Genomic DNA, 23,669 nt, shown 5'->3' on the forward strand with positions numbered 1-23,669 from the left:
TGACCTGCGCCTCCATGGACAGCTGTGAGTCTAAAATGACTCCCAGGCTGCGCACCTGCTCCTTCAGGGGCACAGTTTCCCCATTCAGGACCAGGGAGTCCACAATAATAGTTTCATAATAACAGCCATGTTCCGGGAAGTACCGTACCTCCTGGCTGTCAAATCTGCAGTAGGAATTCACTAGACACAACTCAGTCAAGAACACCATACTTGGCCCTCTTCAAATCCTCTTCCTGCATTGCAGGGAATTGGACTAGATGCCCCTCAAGGTCTCTTCCAACTCAGTTGGCATCTGTCTGTCTCCAGAGACAATGGAGTGCGCCTCCGGAGTAGAAGTCAAAGCGCTTTGTTAGCAGCACTGAAGTCCCCTCCCTGCAGGGCATAGGAGCCAACTCCTAGGAGCCAAGGGTCTTCGCCCACCCCATAAAATATTTGAGGCTCCCCCCAAAAAAGTTACTGGGCATTGCCATTCAAATGGTGTGGGTGGGTGCTGCATCATGTGATCGATTATGTGGGGTGGTGCTTACCCGGCTCCTCCCCCCATATTTTATTCAAGTTGGCACCCCTCTTGTGGGGCAAGCCTGGGCAGTGTGTGTAGAGGTCCTAGGCTGCCCAGATGGCAAGTCAAGACTGCCTCCCTCTCAATCTCACTGATGTGGCCCAAATGAAAGCAGAACAACTGACAGCAGCTTGACTGCAGGAGTTGCCAGAAGGAGTAATACAAGTTGCCATCTAACCACCTCAGTCTATTCTGGTCCATGCTGGTTTTGCAATAATTTGTTTGTTCGTTCATTCATTCAGTCAGTCAGTCAGTCATTCAGTCATTCATCTGTTCTGTACCACAACTGCAGCATTTTACAATTTTTTAAACACAGAAATTTGCATTTCCCCCCAGTACATGTTCACCCAAAGGTCTCCGAAGAATTGATGCTTTTGAATTATGGTGCTGGAGGAGACTCTTGAGAGTCCCATGGACTGCAAGAAGATCAAACCTATCCATTCTGAAGGAAATCAGCCCTGAGTGCTCACTGGAAGGACAAATCCTGAAGCTGAGGCTCCAATACTTTGGCCACCTCATGAGAAGAGAAGTCTCCCTGGAAAAGACCTGATGTTGGGAAAGATTGAGGGCACAAGGAGAAGGGAACGACAGAGGACAAGATGGTTGGACTGTGTTCTTGAAGCTACCAGCATGAGTTTGACCAAACTGCGGGAGGCAGTGGAAGACAGGAGTGCCTGGCATGCTCTGGTCCATGGGGTCACAAAGAGTTGGACACGACTAAACGACTAAACAACAACAACATGCATTTAGCTGTGCAAATGCCAGAGATGTGCAAAGAACCAGTGGCGGAGCAAGCTGATCAGACGCCTGGGGCGGTGTGCGTGCCCTGAGCTCAGGGGCAGGGCCAACTGCCTGCGGGGGTGGGGTCAGCTGCCCATGGGGGTGGTGCGAGCCGGGGCAGGACGCTCCATGGGGCCTCCAAAGAGCCTCCCTGCCTCCTCCCACTCAGCCGCCCTACAGCTGAGGGGGACACAACGTTTCGGACAGTGTGGAGGCTGCGGGTGCCCAAGCCTTTGCATCACTCCCGGGAGAGACGCATGGCTCGGGTGCGCTGCAGGCCCTGCGGTGATTGCCGCCTGGTATTTTGTCACCCCCTCAGTGGTGACACCCGGGGCGGCCCGCCCCCACTGCAGCCCCCTTCCTCTGCCCCTGCAAAGAACAAAGGTTTGCTGTATTCTAGCCCACGTATTAAGCCTGGAAAGAGTGAGTCAGGTTGCTTAAAAATGCAGACCAGTTGCAAGCTTCAAGCTGTTGCTGTGCCTCCCAGCTCATTCCTTCCTTCTATTCCATCGTTCATCCTTCTTCCCCTTCTCCTATAGAGCAGTTCGCTCACTTGTGGCACAGAGTATCCTCTAAGAGGATGGGGGTGGGGAGATGTGCATCAGTGACCTCTCCCACTTCCTGTGTATTAATGTTGTGATCTCTGAGCTGCAACCTGGCAAGGCAAAACCTTCGGATTAGTCCCAGGGATTCTCTGTTAATGCTGATGCCTCTCGCTCCACCTTGGAATCCTGGTCACTTTCTGCCTATGAGAGCATTCAGTGAAAAGACTATTATGAAAATGAAATACAAACCAACTGCCTAAGGGTGCCTGAGCACATTTCTGAATTACTGATTAATAATATTTTCTTTTATCTTTTTTTTTTTCCTGCTTCAGATCAACTCCAGACTTGGCTTACTTGAATAATCAGAGATTTCCCTACCTGATGCCTAAAAATAATTACTCCCCTAAGGCATCAGTCCTCTGACAGTGTCTCTTGAGTTTCTCTGTTAAAGCCAGTGGATTACTTGAGAATAAATGCAATAAGAGCTGAACTTGAAAGTGTTTCTCTCTGCTAGGGCCTCTGGAAAATAGAGAGGATCCCTTCGCTGCAGCTCTCTTTTTCAACATGAATCCTTACAGCAGTTCTCAACCTGTGGGTCCTCAGATGTTGTTGGACTACAACTCCCATCATCCCTGAGCTCTGGCCTTGCTAGCTAGGGGTGATGGGAGTTGTAGTTCAACAACATCTGGGGACCCACAGGTTGAGAAAGGCTGCTTTAGAACAACGTATTTCAACTGAACTGTGGGTGAGCAGGGGCCCTCCATCCAGTGGCGTAGTGGGGGGGGCACAGGGGTGCTTGCCCTGGGCTCAAAATTGTTAGAGGCGCAAAATTTCAACACCCAGTGCTGCCTTAATGCAGCTGTGCACTTCCATTGCTGAAAAGGACTTCTCCATGCAAACCAGGTAGTGACCTCTCCAGACAATGGAACGGCTCTTCTTTTCTTATCTCTACAGCTGCGTTCTCCTGGCTGACATGGATGCCAGTTAGGCAGTTGAATGCGCACGCGTACTCCATCCATTTCCCTCCTTCCCATCCCTTCTCCACATGGCCCCAGATGCTGGCAACACACGCTACACCACTGCCTCCATCTAAAGTAGGGTCGGGGAAACCTGTGTCTCTGCAGACATTATTGAAAGCTGCTCACATGGGAGTGTGGCCTTTGGGCTAAAAGAATAGGTTCTCCATCTCTGCACTAAACTGAACTGGGGAAGCCGGGAATATTGACACAACACCTGAAACCTCTACTGTTAATATGTTGTTGTCTTCTTCTCCTTGCTTCTATTTAAAGTTGTGCCCAAGTAGTATAAGAGTGCCTCAAAATGTTTGGTGTTAACTGCCTTGAGATCTATGGGTATACCACTACTACTAACAGTAATAATGGTGCTTTGGATGGGACCACGGTTTTTCTCCAACTTGCCAGTGCATTGGCAGAAGGCTAGCCTCAGATGATCCCCAGCTGGTATCAACATCACCATGTGATCATGGAAATGACATCACATCAAGGGGAATGCAGTGACAGGGAAAAGGGAAGATCTTTGAGAGCAAGCGAGGCATGTGATAAATTGTCTGTACTTGGGAAATTGTCTTAAAATAGCTAATATTTCCCCCCACAAAAACCTCAGTGTGTCATGCAAGCACAGAACTTATTTATCTTCTTCTGCTTCATCTCAGAGGCAGCTGGCACTGGACCATGGATCACTTGCTTTCTAAATACTGATTGGCTGAAAGCCACTGGGAATTCATTTAATTACTATTAGGGTTTTTTAAAAAAAAATCTCCCCCAAGCCCCTCTACGCGTTAAGTTAGGGAGTCTATTTCCCCCTTGAAGGCTTAGGGCAGTGGATCAAAAGCAAACATCATCAAACAATTAGGAGCATAGGAATTTGCCTTCTGCTGAGTTGCAACATAGTTCTGTCTGCTTTGGAATTGTCTACACTGACTTGCAATGGATCTCAATGATATCAGACAAAAGCATACCTTCCAACATTTCTCTGATGAAAATAGGGACATCCTATTCAATTAATAATAAATAATAATAATAATAATAATATTCCCCACCCATCTGGCTGGGTTACCCTGGCCATATATAAAAACATAATAAAACATCAAACATTAATAGTAACAATCTGATCCAATATAAAAAGTCACAATAACTTCAAAATAAACAACTTATACCAAACAAAGCAACATTCAACCATTCTTCAGAATCTAATAGAAAACAGTAAAATTAAACATCAGCAAATAATAATTAAACAGTTGGTGTTTGACTGTTAACCAGGGAAGAGCCATAGCTTATTAGAACAGCTAAAAATGTGACAAAACATTTGTTCAACAAAAACAATCCAAAATGGAAAAATGAATTTACACCAAAACAGAGAGCAGGCCCCAATGACTTCATTGCAGAAGATGGAACAGATGTTGTACCAATCAAGGATGGTTTTTGAATTTGATGCTGAGTAGCAGTTCACTGGGTCTAGCGAATGGTTTCTGAGCATGCAGCGCTACAGCATTGGTCTGATCTGTAAACGCTTCTGAGTTTTCAAAAAGAAAAGCCACATGCAAGTGTGCGTTGCCTCTGTGATTGCTTCTTCTCCATAGCTAAGTGGATCCTATGTAACATCTTAGAATGCAATTCTTCTTTGGCTATCACTCGTAGCCAAGTAAGATTGTCTTCCATGAACACGGTCTTAACAGTGTGTCCGTAGGTGACTGTGGAGGCCAATTCTGGATCCACACGTCCTTTCACAGTGGGGACATAGGTTTCTGGGCAGGAGTTGATCGCAGTGAGGGATTGCCAAGCGTGCCTTCCTCTTAGCACATTTCTCCATTTCCTGAGTTTGAGCGTCTTCAAAGCCCATGACACTTTTGGTAAAGGCTGTTCTCCAACTGGAGCGCTTGCAGGCCAGTGTTTCCCAGTTGTCTGTGCTTACATTTTTAAAGATTTGCTTTGAGAGAGTCTTTAAACCTCTTTTGTTGACCACCAGCATTATGCTTTCCTATTTTAAGTTTAGAATAGAATAGTTGCTTTGGAAGACGATAATCAGGCATCTGAACAACATGACCAGTCCAACGAAGTTGCTGTTGAAGAATCATTGCTTCGACACTGGTAATCTTTGCTTCTTCCAGTACACTGGAGTTAGTTTGCCTGTCTTCCCAAGTGATTTGTAAACATTTTTGGAGACACCGTAAACCCTTCTGAGTTTTCAAAAAGGAAAGCTGCATGCAAGTGTACGTTGCCTCTGTGATGGGTCGCTTCCTCCATAGCTATGTGGATCCTATGACAACATCTTAGAATACAATTTTTCTTGGAGATAATGCAATACACTATACTGGCCAGTTCTCACCACCACCAAAATTAACTAGCATGGCTTGATGGTGTCCCCAAATACATTCAAAGTGTGAAGGGATCAGATGTGCCTGATCTCTGAACATGGAGCTGTAAGACCAGGCTCCATAGGACAACCTAAGCCTGTTAGTTCTGCTCAGTGCAATGTGTGAGCAGCAGACTTTGGGCTTTAATATTTCAGCAGCATCCTGCACAGTGGCAAAATTTGGCGCCCCCACCTCTCACTTTCTGTTGCTCATCATTGTTGCGGTGGCCCCTGGGGTGCCCTCTCGGCTTGGCACCCGGTGTGGGCAAACCAGTCATGCTCCCCGAAATCCGCCTCTGGTGTGAGGCTGTGGCGGAGCCAACCGTACATGTAAATTCTGCCTTTCCATGAGCTCATTCATTGCCCTGAACCATCCGCTGCCACACTGGATACATAATCTTCAATTACTCGAGATGGGAGACTGATACCTGCACAAACAGGGAAATAAAGGCATCCAGACTCCACACCCTTGCAAGGCAGACATGCTTCCCTGATTGACAGACTTTAACTTGGGGGCTCCAGAGCCTGAAGGCTCTCTCCGCAAGGGAGGTGGGAAACCAGCAATATGGTGTCAGGTGACTGTCGTTCATATGAGATTTAAACTTCACATCTCAACCTCTGAACTTCAAATCTCAAAAATGTACACTTTGGTTTTCTGGCCCCAAGTCTAGCTACTGAAAGAGTTGGATGGATCATTGATTCGCAAGTCCAAAAAGGGAACGAGGGGGAAAGAAATCCTTGCTAATAAACATCCTGACAAGTGAAACAAAGCCCTCTTTTCATGGAGGAATCCAGCTGAGACATGCTACTACTTCCTCTTGAAAGGAGTATCAAAGAAAAAATACACGGTAGATTAAAGGCAAGTACCTGCCTGCTTATGACAAACAGAGACTGAATGCTAATAAGCAGTTTCAGGAAAGGCAAAATTGAAGAACGTTTAGGGAGCGCACACACAAACACCTTTTTTCTCCAGGCCTCATGTGCAATTCTGTCTCTCTGCCCCCAGATGCTGAGCACCTACTCCTGCCTTTCACAGGCATCCAGAAAAGATCTTTGGAAATCTCGCTCGAGTCCAACCCTCACTTGGCAAATAGTTTAGCATGCTTGGTGGAGGGTGGGGGAGAACCTCTCTAGTGACATGATAATGCTTCAGCTCCATTGCATTTGGACGGGTGTTGAGGTCAATGCAACCTATTAACCAGAGAAAGCATTGATAGCTTTGGATTTCATCTGGCAACCTTGTTATGTCTGCTTGCTTTGGTTGTGATATCTGGTGGGTTAGGGAAAGCTGTACAAAGGTGACATGTCATTTAATTGAATTTTACATGTGTTGGCTTTCTTTCCAAAGTAGTTATTGGAAATCTGGCTTTTCTCCCCATCTCTGAGGTATGACATTTCTCCCCACACACTCCATTCTTCGTAGGGTTGCCATATGTCCTCTTTTTCATGATGGGAGTCGTCACAGAGATCCATAGTTAAAAGTAGAAGTCGGCAAATGTGTTCTCTTTTTACCTCTTCAAAATATGGCAACCCTACCAGGGGGACAAACAACAAAACAGAAAAAGCAGGACATTTTTTTGGTTAATGTTTTGTTTTCCTCACATAAGAACAAAACTCAACAAATGAAAATCTTATCAACAGGGTGCTTTGATGTCTTCCCGAAATTAAAGATTCCCAAAAATCGTTTGCTAAGGATAGATTTGTTGCACATGCTGTCCATATAGGTCTGAGATGAAATTTTAAAAATTTACAATATAAAACTATTTAACTTCAAAACATACATCATAGACTCTGGGGAGATTATAACATGTTTGCAGTTCTTCTCCTTATTCCAATCTCCAGATGACCTTGGGCTAGTGCTGGTTTTCCCAGACTTGGGTCTCCAGCTGTTTTGGGACTACAACTCCCATCATCCTTAGCTAGCAGGACTAGGGGGCAGGGATGATGGGCGTTGTAGTCCAAAAACAGCTGGTGACCCAAGTCTGGGAAACACTGGCTCTCTCTCAGCTTTGTAACTAACCTCACTTGGCTGTTGTGAAGATAAAAGGGGAGGAGATGCAAGCATGCTGGTTACAGTAATTTGGGAAAAGTACTGGCTGAAAAAGTGCTATCAAACTCCCTTTCATAGAAGGCTTTTCGTGGATCATCTTCTAACCTGAAGCAAAGGAGTTTCAGATTTCCTGATGGCTCTGGTCTTTCTCCAAAAGCATGATTCTAGCACAAGTTCAACTTTCTCCTCATGTGGGTTGAAGTTCCTGTTGCTTAAAATATGATTTGTCTAATCCCCAATCCATCACAATGATCGTCAGTGATAAACGATAAACATGCGTGTGAGCCTTACCTTGTTGACCTTCGTAAATCTCCTCTGAGAAAAGCCCTTCCTTTGTTAAGAAGTCAACAGATGCTAAGCCCTTTCAGCTGGATGTTGCCCAACCTCCCTTGCAACTTTCGCTAGTGCCTTGGTGCAAAAGATTGCTCCTTTCACTACCCGAACTTAGACACTGGTCACACCTGCAAACAGCAGACCGTCTGCTTACTAACACTTTGAAGGAAGGAACCATGGCAGCTGTAGAAAGCTTTCACTGCCTTTTCGGTTATCCCGTAAATCAGTGGGTTGTATTCTTCACTCCTTATGGGTATGTTTAGCTTGGAAAAGAGGAGACTGAGAGGCGATGAGATAGCCATCTTCAAATATCTCAAGGGCTGTCACATGAAAGAGGGAACAAGCTTGTTTTCTCCTGCTCTAGAGGACAGGACGTGAACCAATGGCTTCAAGTTACAAGAAAGAAAATGACGACTAAACATCAGGAAGAACTTTCTGACAGTAAGAGCTGTTTGGCAGTAGAACAGTCTCCCTTGGGAGGTTCTCCTTCCTTGGATGTTTTAAGCAGATGTTGGATGGCCATCTGTCATGGATGCATTAGCTGAGATTCTTGGATTGTGAGGGGTTGGACTAGACTTGTAATACATAGCAGAGGTGGAAAGTGGGGTGCCCACCCTAGGTTGTTGGACTACACTCCCCTTACCTTGGTGCTCAATGGGCAGGGATGATGGAAGTCGTAGCTCAACATCTGAATGGCACCACACTGGCTACCCTCCCTGGTGAGAAACACAGCCCTTCTTAAAGCAGTAGATTCCAACCAAACACCATCCAATTCCCAGCAGTTTACTTCTGCATGCCACCAAATATATCCTCTTAAAAATAATAAGGTTGGCTCTAATTGGGTAGGGTGGCCTCATAAAGTCTGCTGGGTTTGTGAAGAAGAAGAAGAAGAAGAAGAAGAAGAAGAAGAAGAAGAAGAAGAAGAGGAAGAAGAATAGTAGTAGTAGTAGTAGTAGTAGTTTGGATTTGATATCCCGCTTTATCACTACCCGAAGGAGTCTCAAAGCGGCTAACAATCTCCTTTCCCTTCCTCCCCCACAACAAATACTCTGTGAGGTGAGTGGGACTGAGAGACTTCAGAGAAGTGTGACTAGCCCAAGATCACCCAGCAGCTGTGGAAGAGCGGAGATGCGAACCCGGTTCCCCAGATTATGAGTCCACCGTTCTCAACCACTACACCATACTGGAATTTGCTTACATGAAGTTGTGAAGTCTTTAAGATGCCGCAAGACTCTTTGTTGCACAAATTTGCTAAGTTTGTTTGCTACATCTCTGATATTTGTCAGTTTATTTTTTTAAGCACAAGACTCTCAATCTCAGGGTTGTGGGTGCAAGCCCCACGTTGGGCAAAGGATTCCTGCATTGCAGGGGGTTAGACCAGATGCACTCGTGGTCCCTTACAACTCTTCTACTTTATTTATTAAATTTGTATATGGCTCTTCATCCGAAGATCACAGTGCGATCAGAGTTCCAATGTCATTAAAAGGCAAGGGAGTCCTGATGATCTACTCCAAAATAAATAAAATAAATCGCCATTTGATTTGAAAGGGCCAGCAGTCCTTTCCGCACAGGTCTTGCAGAGCTGGGATGACTTGGGGTTCTTGTGTGACTCATCTCTATGAAAGTACAGTCATAGTCAAGACCTCACTGAGGATCAGACACAGTTCTGGCTGGGAACAGAGTCTGGGCTGGTGATCACGTCCCACAGCAAAACAGGCCACTGCAGAAAAAAGTTGCACAATTTTTCAAGAGACTAATCCAGAAAGCTGCATCTTAGGGTAATGAGCTTCAGCATTACAGCTTGGGTGCAATTTTCCCATAGACGTGTTTTTACAGCTGTGGTTAATGTGTGACTAATCCTTACTGTGGAGTAAACCACATTACCACTCCTTAAAAAACTGGGAAACTTCGTTAGTATGTTGCGGGGGCGGGGGCAGGGAGGGGATGGGAATAGACTGAAAGGGCAACTGCTGAAAATGTAAGATGATTCTCAATTATTTTTTACTGGTTTGAGCTGTGCATGTTTTATGATGAACTATTAGGTCTGGCTACAGTTACTTTATGACTATATATATATCTCTCATGGAAGTAAAAGCAAGGAGAAGCCTTTGACTTACATATAAGCAAATGCCGACAAATATTAATGGCAGTAATAAAGTCAGCTTGCTTCTTGAGCTGACATTCCTTCAAATAATTACTAAATATTCAAGCTCTCTGGCCCTGCAAGCAGACCACCCAAAATTACTTTCCAAAATAATATTCCAAAATTACTACAGTGGAACCTCGGGTTAAGAACTTAAAATTTGTTCTGGAAGTCCGTTCTTAACCTGAAACTGTTCTTAACCTGAGTTACCACTTTAGCTAATGGGGCCTCCTGCTGCCACCGCGCCACCGCCGTGAAATTTCTGTTCTCATTCTGAAGCAAAGTTCTTAACCTGAGGTACTATTTCTGGGTTAGCAGAGTCTGTAACCTGAAGGTACCACTGTACTTTCTTTAGTGAAGTAAGGGGGCAGGGAGAGGGTTGGGGAACCCAACCTCGAACACATTCAATGTTATATCATCACTTTAGCATATGGGTATATAAATCAAAAAATCATTGAATTTGGATGGGACCACAAAGGTCATCTAGTCCAACCCCCTGCAATGCAGGAATCTTTTTACCCTATGTGGGCTTCAAAACCATGACCCTGAGATTAAGAGTCCTGTGCTCCACCCACTGAAGAAAAGTTTCAGTTCACATAAAATCCAGCACCAGAAGGACTACCAAAATTAAAAAGAAAAGACAGCACATACCACAGGACATTTCATCAATCTGGTGTCCTCCAGAATTTTTTGACTATGACTCTCAGCAACCCCAACCGGTATGTGGGAAGGGACTGATGTGAATCGTCGTCCAAAACTTCTGAAGGGCACCAGGTTGGGAAAGGCTGTAACCAAAATGTTAACGGGGGAACAAAGAAAGAAGCACCGAAACATCAACTACCAACAATTATATATAAGGCCTGGATAGACATTTGCATAAGTGTGGGCCCAGAATGCATGAGACAGCTATGCTCTGGCTGCTACCGCCACATATTCATGACCTAAGATGTATCACCACTCAGTTTGAGGATAAACAGACCATAACCGGGGGCAATTTACACAGCAAAGCAACACAAGGTGTAGACAGTGGTTTTAAGCAGATACACAACTCCAGCTTGAACATTTGCACAGCCCTGCTGTGTAGACTCAATCAAGAACATTTGTTCCACAGTACAGAGTTGCCTGGGAAAGTTAAGTCAGGGATGCATAACCTGCCGGATTCCATCGTCCCCGACTCAAGACTTCTCAATCTAATCACTTGTATGCTTCCTTTATTCCATTAAGCTTATCCCTTCCAAGATATCTTGTAGACCCAGCAAACATTAAAATGAGGGTAGCCTTTACACAGGCAAGATTAAATGTCCTTCCACTAGCAGATTGGATGGGATGGCACAAAGGAATTTCTAAGAAGGACAGAGTCCGTGGTTGCAACTCTGTCAATAGAAGATACAACTCATGTGCTCCTTGAATGCCCTTTTTATAATAATCTTAGAAACGACTATATTTACGCATTGTTAAGATCACAGAATGGGACGCGGGTGGCGCTGTGGGTTAAACCACAGAGCCTAGGACTTGCCGATCAGAAGGTTGGTGGTTCGAATCCCCGCGACAGGGTGAGCTCCCGTTGCTCGGTCCCTGCTCCTGCCAACCTAGCAGTTCGAAAGCACGTCAAAATGCAAGTAGATAAATAGGTATCGCTCCAGCAGGAAGGTAAACGGCATTTCCATGTGCTGCTCTGGTTCGCCATGCTGGTCACATGACCCGGAAGCTGTATGCCCGCTCCCTCGGCCAATAAGCGAGATGAGCACCGCAACCCCAGAGTCAGCCATGACTGGACCTAATGGTCAGGGGTCCCTTTACCTTTACCTTTATGATCACAGAAGGAAAGGTCATCCTTAGCAAAGACTTGTTTTTTGATGTCTGGTGTAGAGAAGTATATATCCTTCAGAATATCTAAATTTCTTGCTAAGGCTCTACAAATCTGGATGTATAGGAAATGATTTATCCTTTAAGGGTTAAGGAGCAGAAATGTACAGTGGTACCTTGGGTTACAGACGCTTCAGGTTACAGACTCCGCTAACCCAGATATAGTACCTTGGGTTAAGAACTTTGCTTCAGGATGAGAACAGAAATCATGCTCCAGTGGCACAGCGGCAGTGGGAAGCCCCATTAGCTAAAGTGGTACCTCAGGTTAAGAACGTTTCAGGTTAAGAACGGACCTCCAGAACAAATTAAGTTCTTAACCTGAGGTACCACTGTAAATCTCTATTATTACTTAGCATTTTCATGCGTATAACAGCTATCTGCTAAAGCACAAAAAACTGACTTGGGCTGATGGGTGCTGGAAGTCCAACAATGTCCGGAGGTCCCCAAGTCACCCACACCTGCAATGGGACAAGTGCATTTTGGGCAGGAGTTCTTCAAGAGAGCAGTTATGTTGATAAAGTAATTGCAGGACTCCTTTCCTAGCTAGTGGCTCAGTAAAGCCTTCTACAGCACACCCAACTAACACCATCACACAGAAAGATATTTAAGAGCTCACACTGCCAATCTTCATTACCAAGAAATTTTGCCATAAATTGAAAGTCCCAATTGACCAATACTATGGACTCACGGTTTATTATCAAAGAGAAACGGACAATGAGTGGTATAAATGCAGTTACTCTTCAACTACTAGGGATCACTCTGGACCAGAAGGGAACCACCAGACAATCTTAATTAAGGAATGCAACCCAGCTAGCCTTGTTGCAGCAAAGAATTTTGTTTACTACCCAAGAAGACACGTACCAATGAAGAAGTGGTGCTTAGCAAATAGTGCAAAGTTTTCCATGTGCAGAGGGAAAGTTGTTTTTCTGCAAAAAAAATGCTTCCAAGTTCAACCCGGTGTGTTGCAAGCTCACTTAAAGCTTTAAGTTAGCAAGTGTCTACCACACAGTAGAAGGAAAAAATGTTTCATTGCAACTGTAGTGCAATGAAACACTGGAGGAGCATGGTTTTTTCTTGTTACCTGCCCTGAACATATTAGTACTTCTGGGTGGTAAATATATGCTCCTTTTGGTTGTTGTGTACTATTTTACTGTTTTTATTTCATTTTTAACTTATTCTTTCATTTACGGTAATGCTTTTATTTTTATTTTACTGTTGTAAGCCAACCCAAGGTCTGGGAGGACTAAGGACACCAAAGTGAATAATTTAAAATCCTACTCATCTAAGATGCAACATGAAGCAATTTTACCCTCATTCCACATATACACATTTCCACTCCCCAAATCAAATATCCAGTAAGCAGCCAAAATGGCCAATACAGCGAGTGGTACATTTTGTGTTTCCCCAACAGCACCGCCGCATACTCTGCTTTTGTAAATCCCTTTCGTTTTTATTAGAAAGAAAATGTAGAGAATACTTTGTAATTCAAGGCAGCAATTATCATAAAATTGTAAAGTTGGAAGGGATCCTGAGGATCATCCAGTCCAACCCCCCTGCAATGCCACTGTCCAATATGGGGATTGAACCTGCAACCTTGGCATTATCAGAAGAGGAGGAGTTTGGATTTGATATCCCGCTTTATCACTACCCTAAGGAGTCTCAAAGTGGCGAACAATCTCCTTTCCCTTCCTCCCCCATAACAAACACTCTGTGAGGTGAGTGGGGCTGAGAGACTTCAGAGAAGTGTGACTAGCCCAAGGTCACCCAGCAGCTGCATGTGGAGGAGCGGGGAAGCAAACCCGGTTCACCAGATTACGAGTCTACCACTACACCAAACTGGCTTACCAGCACCACACTCTAACCAACTGGGCTACCCAGCAGATTCTAGGCATACTTACTGGTCTTACTGAACAGGTCAGCAGGTCTGTCTGTGCAGCAAATAAAGATAAGTCCAGGCTCCAAGTGTTTCAGACCAGTTCTTCCATCTTCATAGCAGAGCAGTTGTCTGGATATAGACTGGTCGGGCAGTGTTTTGTGTCTCTCTCTGCCCCATTTCCCTGCCTTCATTGCCACTGACATTCTGGTGGACTACAATTTGCACCAACCCTGACTATTGGCTGTGCTGGCTGGGTTTGAGGGGAGTTGGAGTCCAAACACAACATCTCTAGGGCCACACATTTCCAGCTCCAAATACTTTGCCAACACACTCTGAGGTTCAGGTGCCCAGGAGAATTAATAAGCCTTTGGTGAAGGGCAATAGAGACATCTTAAAGATAAAAGTAAATCAAGTGGGCAAAACAAGACTGCATTCAGTACACAGAGCTGCAACTCTGTGTTTCTAGTGCACTTTTCTGAGGAAACAGCCTTGCAACTCAAAAGAAGAAGCTGAAAATAAAAAATTGGGTATGGACAGGTGGATCAGGTAATGACACGAAACAGCTTATTTTGGCAGACTGCCTTTTTATTGCATGTGTTCTGTTTGAGAAGTACAAAAAGAACCAACTGAAGGACTTGCATTTCAAAATTAGCAGTTTGCAAGTTACAGAATTCCAGTTTCTGCTCGACCGTTAAAAACACACACGTCAATTTTATCACTTAAGTCTTGCCCAAAAGAAGTGTGTTTCCTAGATCCAAGAAAGGCAGTGATATCTTTTTTGTACATAAAAAAGGGACACACAGTCACTTAAAACCTCATTGTAAAAAGGTAGTTATGGGTAGCTGAGCTGTATTGAATGCAAGTCAGGAGTTGACAGCCTGGTTTCACATGCTGGAAAAAAAAAGTATTCAGCCTATCAAATATAAAGAGCTTTGCGGCAGTGATATAGGGAAGGCACCAATTGTTTGGTTGAAAACTCACAATTATGCTTTATTTGAAAGGTTCTTACTTTACTGTATGTATTTACAGTGCCCTAGTGTCAACTCATTCTTCTGCCTACACTTTTTGCTAGAAACAGAAGCGTCTTGCAAGCTAACAAGTGTAAATGGTGAAATAAAGAAGAGCCTAAAACAGTGATGTATGTGGTTTTCCCCCCACCGCTAAAAAAAAACCCCAAAGCCTTTACGAAAAAACACACACAAAAAAACTGTTCAGCAGAGAGATAATTCACATCCATTTCATCCTGTACATTACAGAAATCATATACCTATACTTATTCTACACCAGCTAGCTGTTTTTCAAGAGAGCTCCGCCTCCCTCCACACACAGTGTAACTTAACACACATTTAAATACTGCTTTGGAAGTGCTGGCATTCACCGGTTTTGGTCCTATCGATACACATTCCCAACAAGACCCCCAACTTCACACTTTGGGCATGCAAGGGAGTTGAAGGCACCCTATCCATCTTTGACCTCCTCTTCTACACAGAACAGCTTCTGAAGACATTTGCTCTCCAAACTCTCTTAACGCTCTGACACAAGTTGGACCGAGATAAAAGCCAGCCACGCACATTAATAGATGCTAACTCCCTCAGGCTCTGCATGTTGAGCCTGCGCTCCCAGAACCTCAACTACAAACACCAGTCTAATATGATTCTAGTCCCTGGGACTTGGCAGCAACAGAAGCTCTCATCACCCCTTAACAGGCTCCGTCCTGTACGCTGATTGCCACACCCTGCATTTTAGGTACCGGGTGGCAGAGGGAGTTTGGAAATCCAGTGGAGAAGTAGCCACTATCCCAAAAATGCAATGCAGAAGAGGTAGATAACAAACGGTGGCTCCGGGACTACTATGTGGACCTGGTACACAGGGAACAAGGACAACACTACAGCCAGTAGGACCAGAAGTAACTGGAAAAGTGTGCACACCTCAATGCTTCCACCTCTATGTTCCCTCATATTACAAAGCACAGTGTATAAAATTTCTCCCACTAGAATTCCAGAGGAGTCATACGCCTAACTTTTAAGAACTCCATCTCTTTGGACAGACCTTTTAATTTGAGGAGGGTCTTCGTTCACACACCATTCAGCTGCAATAGAGTGACTGAGTGTTACCGGTGAAAAGGGGGTGGGAACATTGAAAGCCACATAATAACCAGTTTTATTATTATTTTTTAAAAAAAGAAAAGAACATTCTCTAATGCACACAGGGATGGCTACTAAGCGTTGGGGCGCCGAAATGTCTTTAGCATACAGACACGCACATTATACCTTACTAATTTCTTGGTGCATGTTCCTAGGACGTCAAGACTATATACAATCGGTTCCTTATCTTTTCCCCAGGAGTCCTTAGACTAAGGCTAAGGTTCCACTTTAAAGGTAATCTTTGTGCAAGAAAGCAGGTATGGTTTTAATTAATCCAGATTGACTTTGGAAAAATAGAGGCGTTCCCAATGGCAAGGAGGCAGAGGCTTAAGCTCAGTCCTATGGCTTTTAGTTCCCCCCACCCCTTTTTAAAACGCAGTGAGAACTCATGATGTCCAGGAGACATCCAAATGTCTTTTAAACTTTCTTTGTTCATGCGTAGAATTCTTCTTGTTTCTGTGGTTTCTGATAGCCTCCATTTGACTGTTTTGGCTCATCCAGTGAGTAGCTTCCTTCATCTTTTTTCTTCATTCTGTACAGCATGAACCCAACTAGGAATCCAGCAAACAGCAGACCTACTAGTCCGCCAGCGATGACTCCTGTGGAAAAAGCAAGTGCCGAGTTAGATGTATTCAGATTAGGAATAAATGAAGTGATAAAGTATACTTTTCACACGAAAAACCCAGTAGCATTCCTGCTCGGTATCATGTCCTCGGAAATCAAGACAACATGCAGACCACTCGTTATGTATGCCACCACAGAGGCAAGAATTCTCATAGCGAAAAATTGGAAAAGCAACATAATCCCCATCAAATCTGACTGGTTAGCTAAAACGATTGAATATTTACATCTTGCAAAACTAACGGGGAGAGTAAAAGGAAACACTGTTCAAAAAGTTAATAAAGAATAGTTAATTCTTAAAGAATATCTTAAAAACTATATGGACAATGCCAATCTCCTAGCAGATTCAGACTAAATCTTGTAAATGGAGGGAAGATATGGTAAAATATATAGAGAGAAACAAAAGGAAACTGTGACATGCGTATTGAGTTAACACTGATAACAAAGCATTAAGGGGAAAGTTGAACGTCAAATGTGTGTTGTGTGATGTCCAATGAAAAGGTACGAGGGTAGGTATTGTATGAAATGTATGTACTGTGTATTGTGTAATATCTGTTGAGTTTTATGTCATTAATGTGTGATAACAATAAAGATTATGGTTGTTTTTTTTAAAAAAAAGATAAAGTATCACCCCCCCAGCAAATTTGCCCACCTCACTGCTCATCCCTAATTCTAGATCATTTATAAACAAGTTAAAAGAAGCACAGGCCCCAATAGCAATCCTTGAGGGACTCTACTTTCTACATCTCTCCATTCGGAGAACTTTCCATGGCTACAAGCCATGATGGCTATGGTCTGCAACTGGAGGCGCTAACACAACTGGAGGCGCAAACACTTCCAAATACTAGTTGCTGGAGACCACAGGAGGGGAGCATGCCCTTATACTCAGACCCTGCTTGAGAGTTTCCCCACAGGCATCTGGTTGGCCCCACTGATGCTTCTTATGTTTCTCCAAGAGTGACCAACGCTTCGTAAAAAGAACAGCCAGCCAAAGGCATGCTACAAATAGAGTTGTTTCTGTGGAATCTCCAGTCTGGATCAGGGCTAGACAACATGATGCCCTCCAGATATTGTTTTGTCTATAAATTCCCGTCATCAGCCATGCTGGTTGGGAGTTGAGAGCCCAACAAGGTCTGAGAGCCTACAGATTCCCCATTTCTGGTCCAGGTGAAACAATCCAAGTGTCCAGCTTTGGGGGCTAACCTTTCTCCTCCAAGCTGCTAAGAATGGTGCATACAGAAGTATTCTCCATTGAGCACAGCCTTCTGAACACATATTTAAGGTCCCGATCATGTGCCCTCTACACAAAGGCCCTGCTCACCCTCCACATGCTAAGGAAGCAAGAGTGGGGATGCACTAGTTGTGCTTAGGCTTTGTCATCTGTTGTCACAAAGCCATATAGTAACTTCAACCCATAAGATGCTTAGCATAGTACTGGGTTGCCCTGGGCATAATTAACCATACAGTGATACCAATGTGAGCAGCTACTCTACAGCAGCTGTTGAGGTTGTGACAAGTGTAGAGCTCCTCAAGTTCATACTGCAGCTTTGCTGTGCAGAAAACAGTATGGCAGCTCAGCAACAGCTGTCAACTGAGATAGTGCTAGAGGTTGCACAATAACTAGTTTAAACTAAGCAGGGAAAGAAGGAGAGGGGGAGAGAGAGAGAGAGAGAGAGAGAGGAGATTATCTAATTTCACATACCTCCTAGAACTTCTTTCCTGTCCATTATTCCTTGGGCGGTTCCTGCAGATTTTGCATTCTTTGTTTCTGTATCTACTGATTTATCACCGGGCTGAGATCCCACTCCTAGTACTGAATTTTCTCCATGTAGATCAATTGAAAAGTCATCCTGCATAGAAGAACAATCACACCATTTTAAATTTTCTTTCCACAGATTCAGTGCATGTATGTTGTTCACACAGCTACAAGAGTTTCTGAGGCAGCGTTGCTACTCAAAGTTCTATCATGACATGTGCTCAAAGTCTGCATTTAAACAGTCTGCAAGCTATAGCACAGGTCAATGGCAAAGCTGAAGGGCAACTGATTGCATTTCGGCGTAAGAGTTAAATTTATGTAGCAGCATGGTGAACAGCGTCTCGTTCTTACCTTACTTCCAGAACCATCCTCAATTAGGATGCCTCCGTCATCGGGCAAAGAAGGGATTTCATTCTGGTCACCAGAGGATATTGTAGTGGGACTTGCAGTATCCAGACTTCTCTCACTAGTTGGCACAAAGTCCAAAGCAGGTGTTGCATCATCAGTGCTTGATGCTTGATGGACATCTTGGTAGACTTCTGCCTCAATGAAGTGTGTGCTAGAAATTTGCGACGTTGTGGTTCTGACTGTGGAAATGTGGTGAGTCGCTGGGATTCTAGTCGTTATGACCGGAGACCTTGTTGTTCCTTGTTCAGTAAATGAGTCCAGCTCATATTCTGTAGCTACTGCTGTCTTGTCGGTCACCAGATCCATCAATGGGACTAAAGGCATGCTTGTTTGGGATACAGGTCCTCCTGGATAGTCTTCTGTAGGGCTGTCTGTTTGCTGTACCTCAGGCTGCTTATATTCCGAGTCAGTTGAGGATTCGGGCAACGACGACATATTTGTTCTTCCTTGTAGTGAAACTTTTACGAAGGTTGCAGGATGGCCTGACAAAGAAACCAAAGCATCAGTATTCGTTTTAGTCAGTACACAGGAGGCCTCTAAAAACACACTACATTGTGTAAGAGGAAGCTCACCCAAGTGGTTCAAGAAGTCTGAGGAATCCCTATCTCTTCAATAGCCAATTCCCACCCCGTGGCCAACTAATTATGATAGTGGTACCTCGGGTTAAGTACTTAATTCGTTCCAGAGGTCCGTTCTTAACCTGAAACTGTTCTTAACCTGAAGCACCACTTTAGCTAATGGGGCCTCCCGCTGCTGCCGCGCCGCTGCTGTGCGATTTCTGTTCTCGTCCTGAAGCAAAGTTCTTAACCCGAGGTCATATTTCTGGGTTAGCGGAGTCTGTAACCTGAAGCATATGTAACCTGAAGCGTTTGTAACCCGAGGTACCACTGTATAAGCTTAAAGAGTTAGAGCTGTTCAGAACCCAAGAGTTCAGGAAGCGCTTTGTTCACAGCTAAGCAAACACAGAAACAAGCTTACCTGCTCCAGAACCAGAAAAAGAGTCGTAATCATCACCAGATGAGTCCATGTCTTCAGGTGGGAAACTGATGTCTGCTGGTTGCTACAGAACAGAAAACAAAGTACATTTAGAATATTCTCCATTGATTGTTTCCTGCACACATTACAAATCCTAGCAAAATGCCCATCACTATGCTAGGTGGGATGCCATATAGAGGAATACTTTTTATTCTGCAAGGACTAAGGGTAGGGCGAGAGGGTGTATGTATGTATGTATGTATCTGCAATACCCTTACAAACAAAGACAAACACCTACTGTACACATATAAACCCTGATAGATCCTTCTTGGCAAAACCGGACCATTCAGTATTGAAAATAAAGGGCAGTTAGTTGCACTGTAAAGAACACTGCTTTATTCCACCTCCCTACTCCTTTCTGAATATACCCATACTGTAAGCTACAAAAATGAAGCTTGCTTCACAGCCATAGTGAATAATAATTACATGCTGAACAGAGATTAGAAGAGCCACAGAGGAACTTATTATTATGATGATTCATTTTTGCATAGCAATAAGACATAAAGATTCAGAATCATGCAAGGCACACATGGAAGTTTTGTTTCCAATTTACACTCTTTTCTGCAATGTGTCTTTTAGACACTTACACAAGCAATACTGGAATCATTTCATTCCACTATTTGTTTAGCAAAGTACTGGCACTAGAGAAGAGATGCAATTAGTATAATTAAACAGATACACATGGTCATATAAGAAAGTAAGTAAGAGCAGGGGAAAAGTAAGAATTGGAAAATTTTAAGAGCAACTTTCATTAGAAAAAAAATTGGTTTGCTAAGTAAAATGTTCTGATGCCCTAGAGTGTGATCTAATTTAGCAGGTTTACTTTCTTTGAAACAGAGAAGCTTGGCCAATATCATACTTGCAACTGACATCTTTTCATGTTTATGAAATGCGGGAGGGGGGTTGGATGTGGAAAAATAAAAGAACTGGAAACTTTTCTGCCCAGCATCGCTGCCTGTGGGCCATGAAAAAGGCACACAGAAACTCTACTCTGATACTAGAGCTTGTGGTGAACGTGTTCAGAATACCCCTGAAGCCGTTAAATTCTTTGGCTGCATTATATCAAATGTAGAAATTTGATTCTACACTCTTTTCAAGCCATTTGGCCAGCTGAGAGCCCTCAACACAAACTTCCTTATCCAAAAACAAGCCTACAATCCTTGCTAAATGATGGTCTTTTTATTGGTGATGAGATCAAACAAGGGTTTCACTTGGGAGCATCAGATGAACTCCTTCCCCAAGTCCCTTTTCACAAAACACTGGACACTACAGAAACACAACATGCCCTCGTTTGGGCAGATAGGTAAGGTAGGTAATGACAGCTTTTCACATGTATTTTGGGCTCATCCTCTATCTAGAGTGCTGCAAGGCTGTTTTCTGCAAACCTTTAAGTTATATTCCCCTTTGTATGAGTGCCTATCTGCACTCTTTGCTACATCAAGATAAACACTCACAGAGAAAGAGACTTTCCCTGCAGGGCTATCTTATCTATATGGTTTGATTCCATTTCTCCATTGTGTTCCAGCTGTGTCAGCATGCCTCTTAAGCATCCGTTCTACTGTTAAAGGAACAGCAGTTTTCCTGCCTTCAAGAGGATATCAAACTAGATTTAGAGCAGAGCTGGGGAACCTTTTCACTCTTGAGGAATGCATATCCTTCAGGCTATCCTGCCAGGGACTGCCGGAGCAAAAAGTGGGCAGAATTTGCAGCCCTGTGCTACTCTGTGCCATCGCTACATCCCTCCTTCCCTCCGGTGCACAGTGAGAAAGAGGGTTCCCAGAGGGAAGTCAAAGTGGGCCTGCAGCTTCTGGAGGGTCACATGAAATTAGGCTGGTTGGCAGTAGTGGGAAAAGGTTGCCCACTGGAGGGAAGAATCAGTTGGGCTAAATGGTCACCAGCACCAAGACAGATGATCCTATCTGCATGAAGTTGCTTCCATACAAACAGTTAACACTCTTGGCAGTTCTGGATGTCACGTTTGGCTCTCCTCAAATAGGATTTTTGCATCACATCCCACATAGTTGTTCCACATCACAGACCCTGTGTGTCAATGCACAGCCTCTGAAATAGCATTTTGTCTCTTTCACATACCTCCACTGCCACATCACAATGCTGACATCTGAGGCAAGGATTAGGAGGCAACCGATTTTGTGCATTTTTATGTCCTTAATCCTACAGGATTTACAAGGCAACCTTTCACATTTGGGCTAGCAGCACCAAATGCTTAAGGCATACACAAACCATTCTGCTGGCATGGAAGAAAGCTAGTTATGGATCATTGCTTTGGAGGTCTAAAACTGCCCAGAAGATCAAGAGAAAGTTCCTCCAAGGATGAGAAACCAAACACAGCCCTGGCATGTTTGGCAGCTTTCATTCCCAACGAGAGGTATTGGGAGCTGTCTTAGAACTTATCTCATGGATAAGTTCCCTCATCTCATAGATATCAAGTGAAAGGTTTCAAATACTAGACACTTTTCAGTGAGACTAAAGCATGCAATGTGGATTCTGTTCTGAACACTTTCTTGTAGAAGCTTGTCCTATGCAGGTGTTCAGTTTGTTAAAATAAAAAAGCATCTCTATACTGGAGGTAGATAGCTACAGGGGAGGCTTCTGGTAGCCCTACACTCTTCTCATGAACTTGTGAGAAGCGCTTGTTACTTTTCACCTCCAGGCAATTTGACTGCACATGCATACCTTTAAAAGTAAAACATATATATAGTGTTACAGGTTCTACGATTTTGGCTCTCAAGATATCGAACTGTGCTAGATAGACTGGGATAGAAAACTAGGAGGTCCAATGGCTAGGCTGTGGGCGCCAAAACAGAATATCTAATCACCTCTTATTTTGGTGGGGGGACAACACTTTTTATTATTTTGATAAGCATGAACTAATATGCAATTCACATAAGAGACACATTGTTAATATCAAATTTTTATCAGAAACTGTTAATACATTTTAATTCCCAAGTACGAATTCCAAAGGATCAGCGCATCCCAACCCACGCATTATTGTAGGAGTTGAGGATCCAGCCTCTTTGAATTGAAATCTTCTGAAAGTTATTTGAATGCTGTGGTCTAAACCACCGAGCCTCTTGGGCTTGCTGATCGGAAGGTCAGCGGTTCAAATCCCTGCAACGGGGTGAGCTCCCGTTGCTCGGTCCCTGCTCCTGCCAACCTAGCAGTTCAAAAGCATGTCAAAGTGCAAGTAGGTAAATAGGTACTGCTCTGGTGGGAAGGTAAACGGCGTTTCCGTGTGCTGCTCTGGTTCTCCAGAAGCGGCTTAGTCATGCTGGCCACATGACCTGGAAGCTGTCTGCGGACAAACGCCAGCTCCCTCAGCCACTAAAGCGAGATGAGCTCCACAACCCCAGAGTCATCCGCAACTGGACTTAACGGTCAGGAGTCCCTTTACCTTTACCCTCTGGTTGGGTTTCTTTGATAACAAGAGATTGACACAACTATTTCCTATTAAGAGTCTCTGAATGCTGTCCTTGGTATAGCAAATGTTTTTGTTGGGTTTTCCCTATACTTCCAGTAGCATTTATGAAGACACTCTGAATACATGTATTTCAAGGATGTCTCAGCTGGAAGGCTGTGGATGGGAAGGATGTATATTCTCCAGGTGGAGAGACTTCCGGGTTAGCGCCATCGGCGAATGGCGGAGTTCCTCCAACTGGAGGAACTGGCTCCGTGGAAACTGGGTCTTCCCGCCGCGGAGAAGGTTGGGACCCGCTAGAAATCCCAGGCGGAGGAAGCCTGGGAATGTGGGGTTCGGCAGGGCACCAGGAGCGCCCCCCCCTACTCACCGGGAACCCCTTTTTGGGATTCCGGAGTGAAGTGGGGTGAGTGGCGCGGTGCTGCGAACTGATTGCTACTTTCATGGAGTGAAGCCGCACAGCCATCGCAGGAGAGTGCTGACTTTTTCCTGTGGACAATTGGATCTAAAACAAGTACCCGTGAGTAGAAACGGAAAATTGGATCAAGAAATATCTTAATTTGACATCGAAGCGAGAAGGTTCAAAACAGGAAGTCCGCCTTCCGCTTTTTGTATATAGACTGAAGCAAAAACCTTGTAAGCTAAAGCCTGGAAAGTCGTTAAAAAAGCCTAAATTTCCTTCATTTATAACTACTGAAACTCCCTTGGAAGTAGGAGAAAAGGGGGGGGACTTTGTGTAACGCCT

The 23,669-nt window shown here is 44.2% G+C and overlaps 1 protein-coding gene across 1 annotated transcript in view; it reads right to left on the reverse strand.

Moving 5' to 3' along the window:
* Nucleotides 1-14,088: 14,088 nt before the first annotated feature.
* Nucleotides 14,089-23,669, reverse strand: part of SDC1 (syndecan 1) — a 35,873-nt gene continuing 26,292 nt past the window's right edge. Inside the window, exons 2-5 of the mRNA XM_080999306.1 lie at nt 19,432-19,513; nt 18,397-18,935; nt 17,992-18,139; nt 14,089-16,267 (exon numbers count right to left, since the gene is read on the reverse strand). Coding sequence (XP_080855432.1) covers nt 16,101-16,267; nt 17,992-18,139; nt 18,397-18,935; nt 19,432-19,513 — 936 coding nt within the window. The 3' untranslated portion in view covers nt 14,089-16,100. The remainder of the gene's footprint in view (nt 16,268-17,991; nt 18,140-18,396; nt 18,936-19,431; nt 19,514-23,669) is intronic.

Source organism: Podarcis pityusensis (genome assembly GCF_964106645.2).
Source record: "Podarcis pityusensis genome assembly, chromosome: 3".
Taxonomy (NCBI): domain Eukaryota; kingdom Metazoa; phylum Chordata; class Lepidosauria; order Squamata; family Lacertidae; genus Podarcis; species Podarcis pityusensis.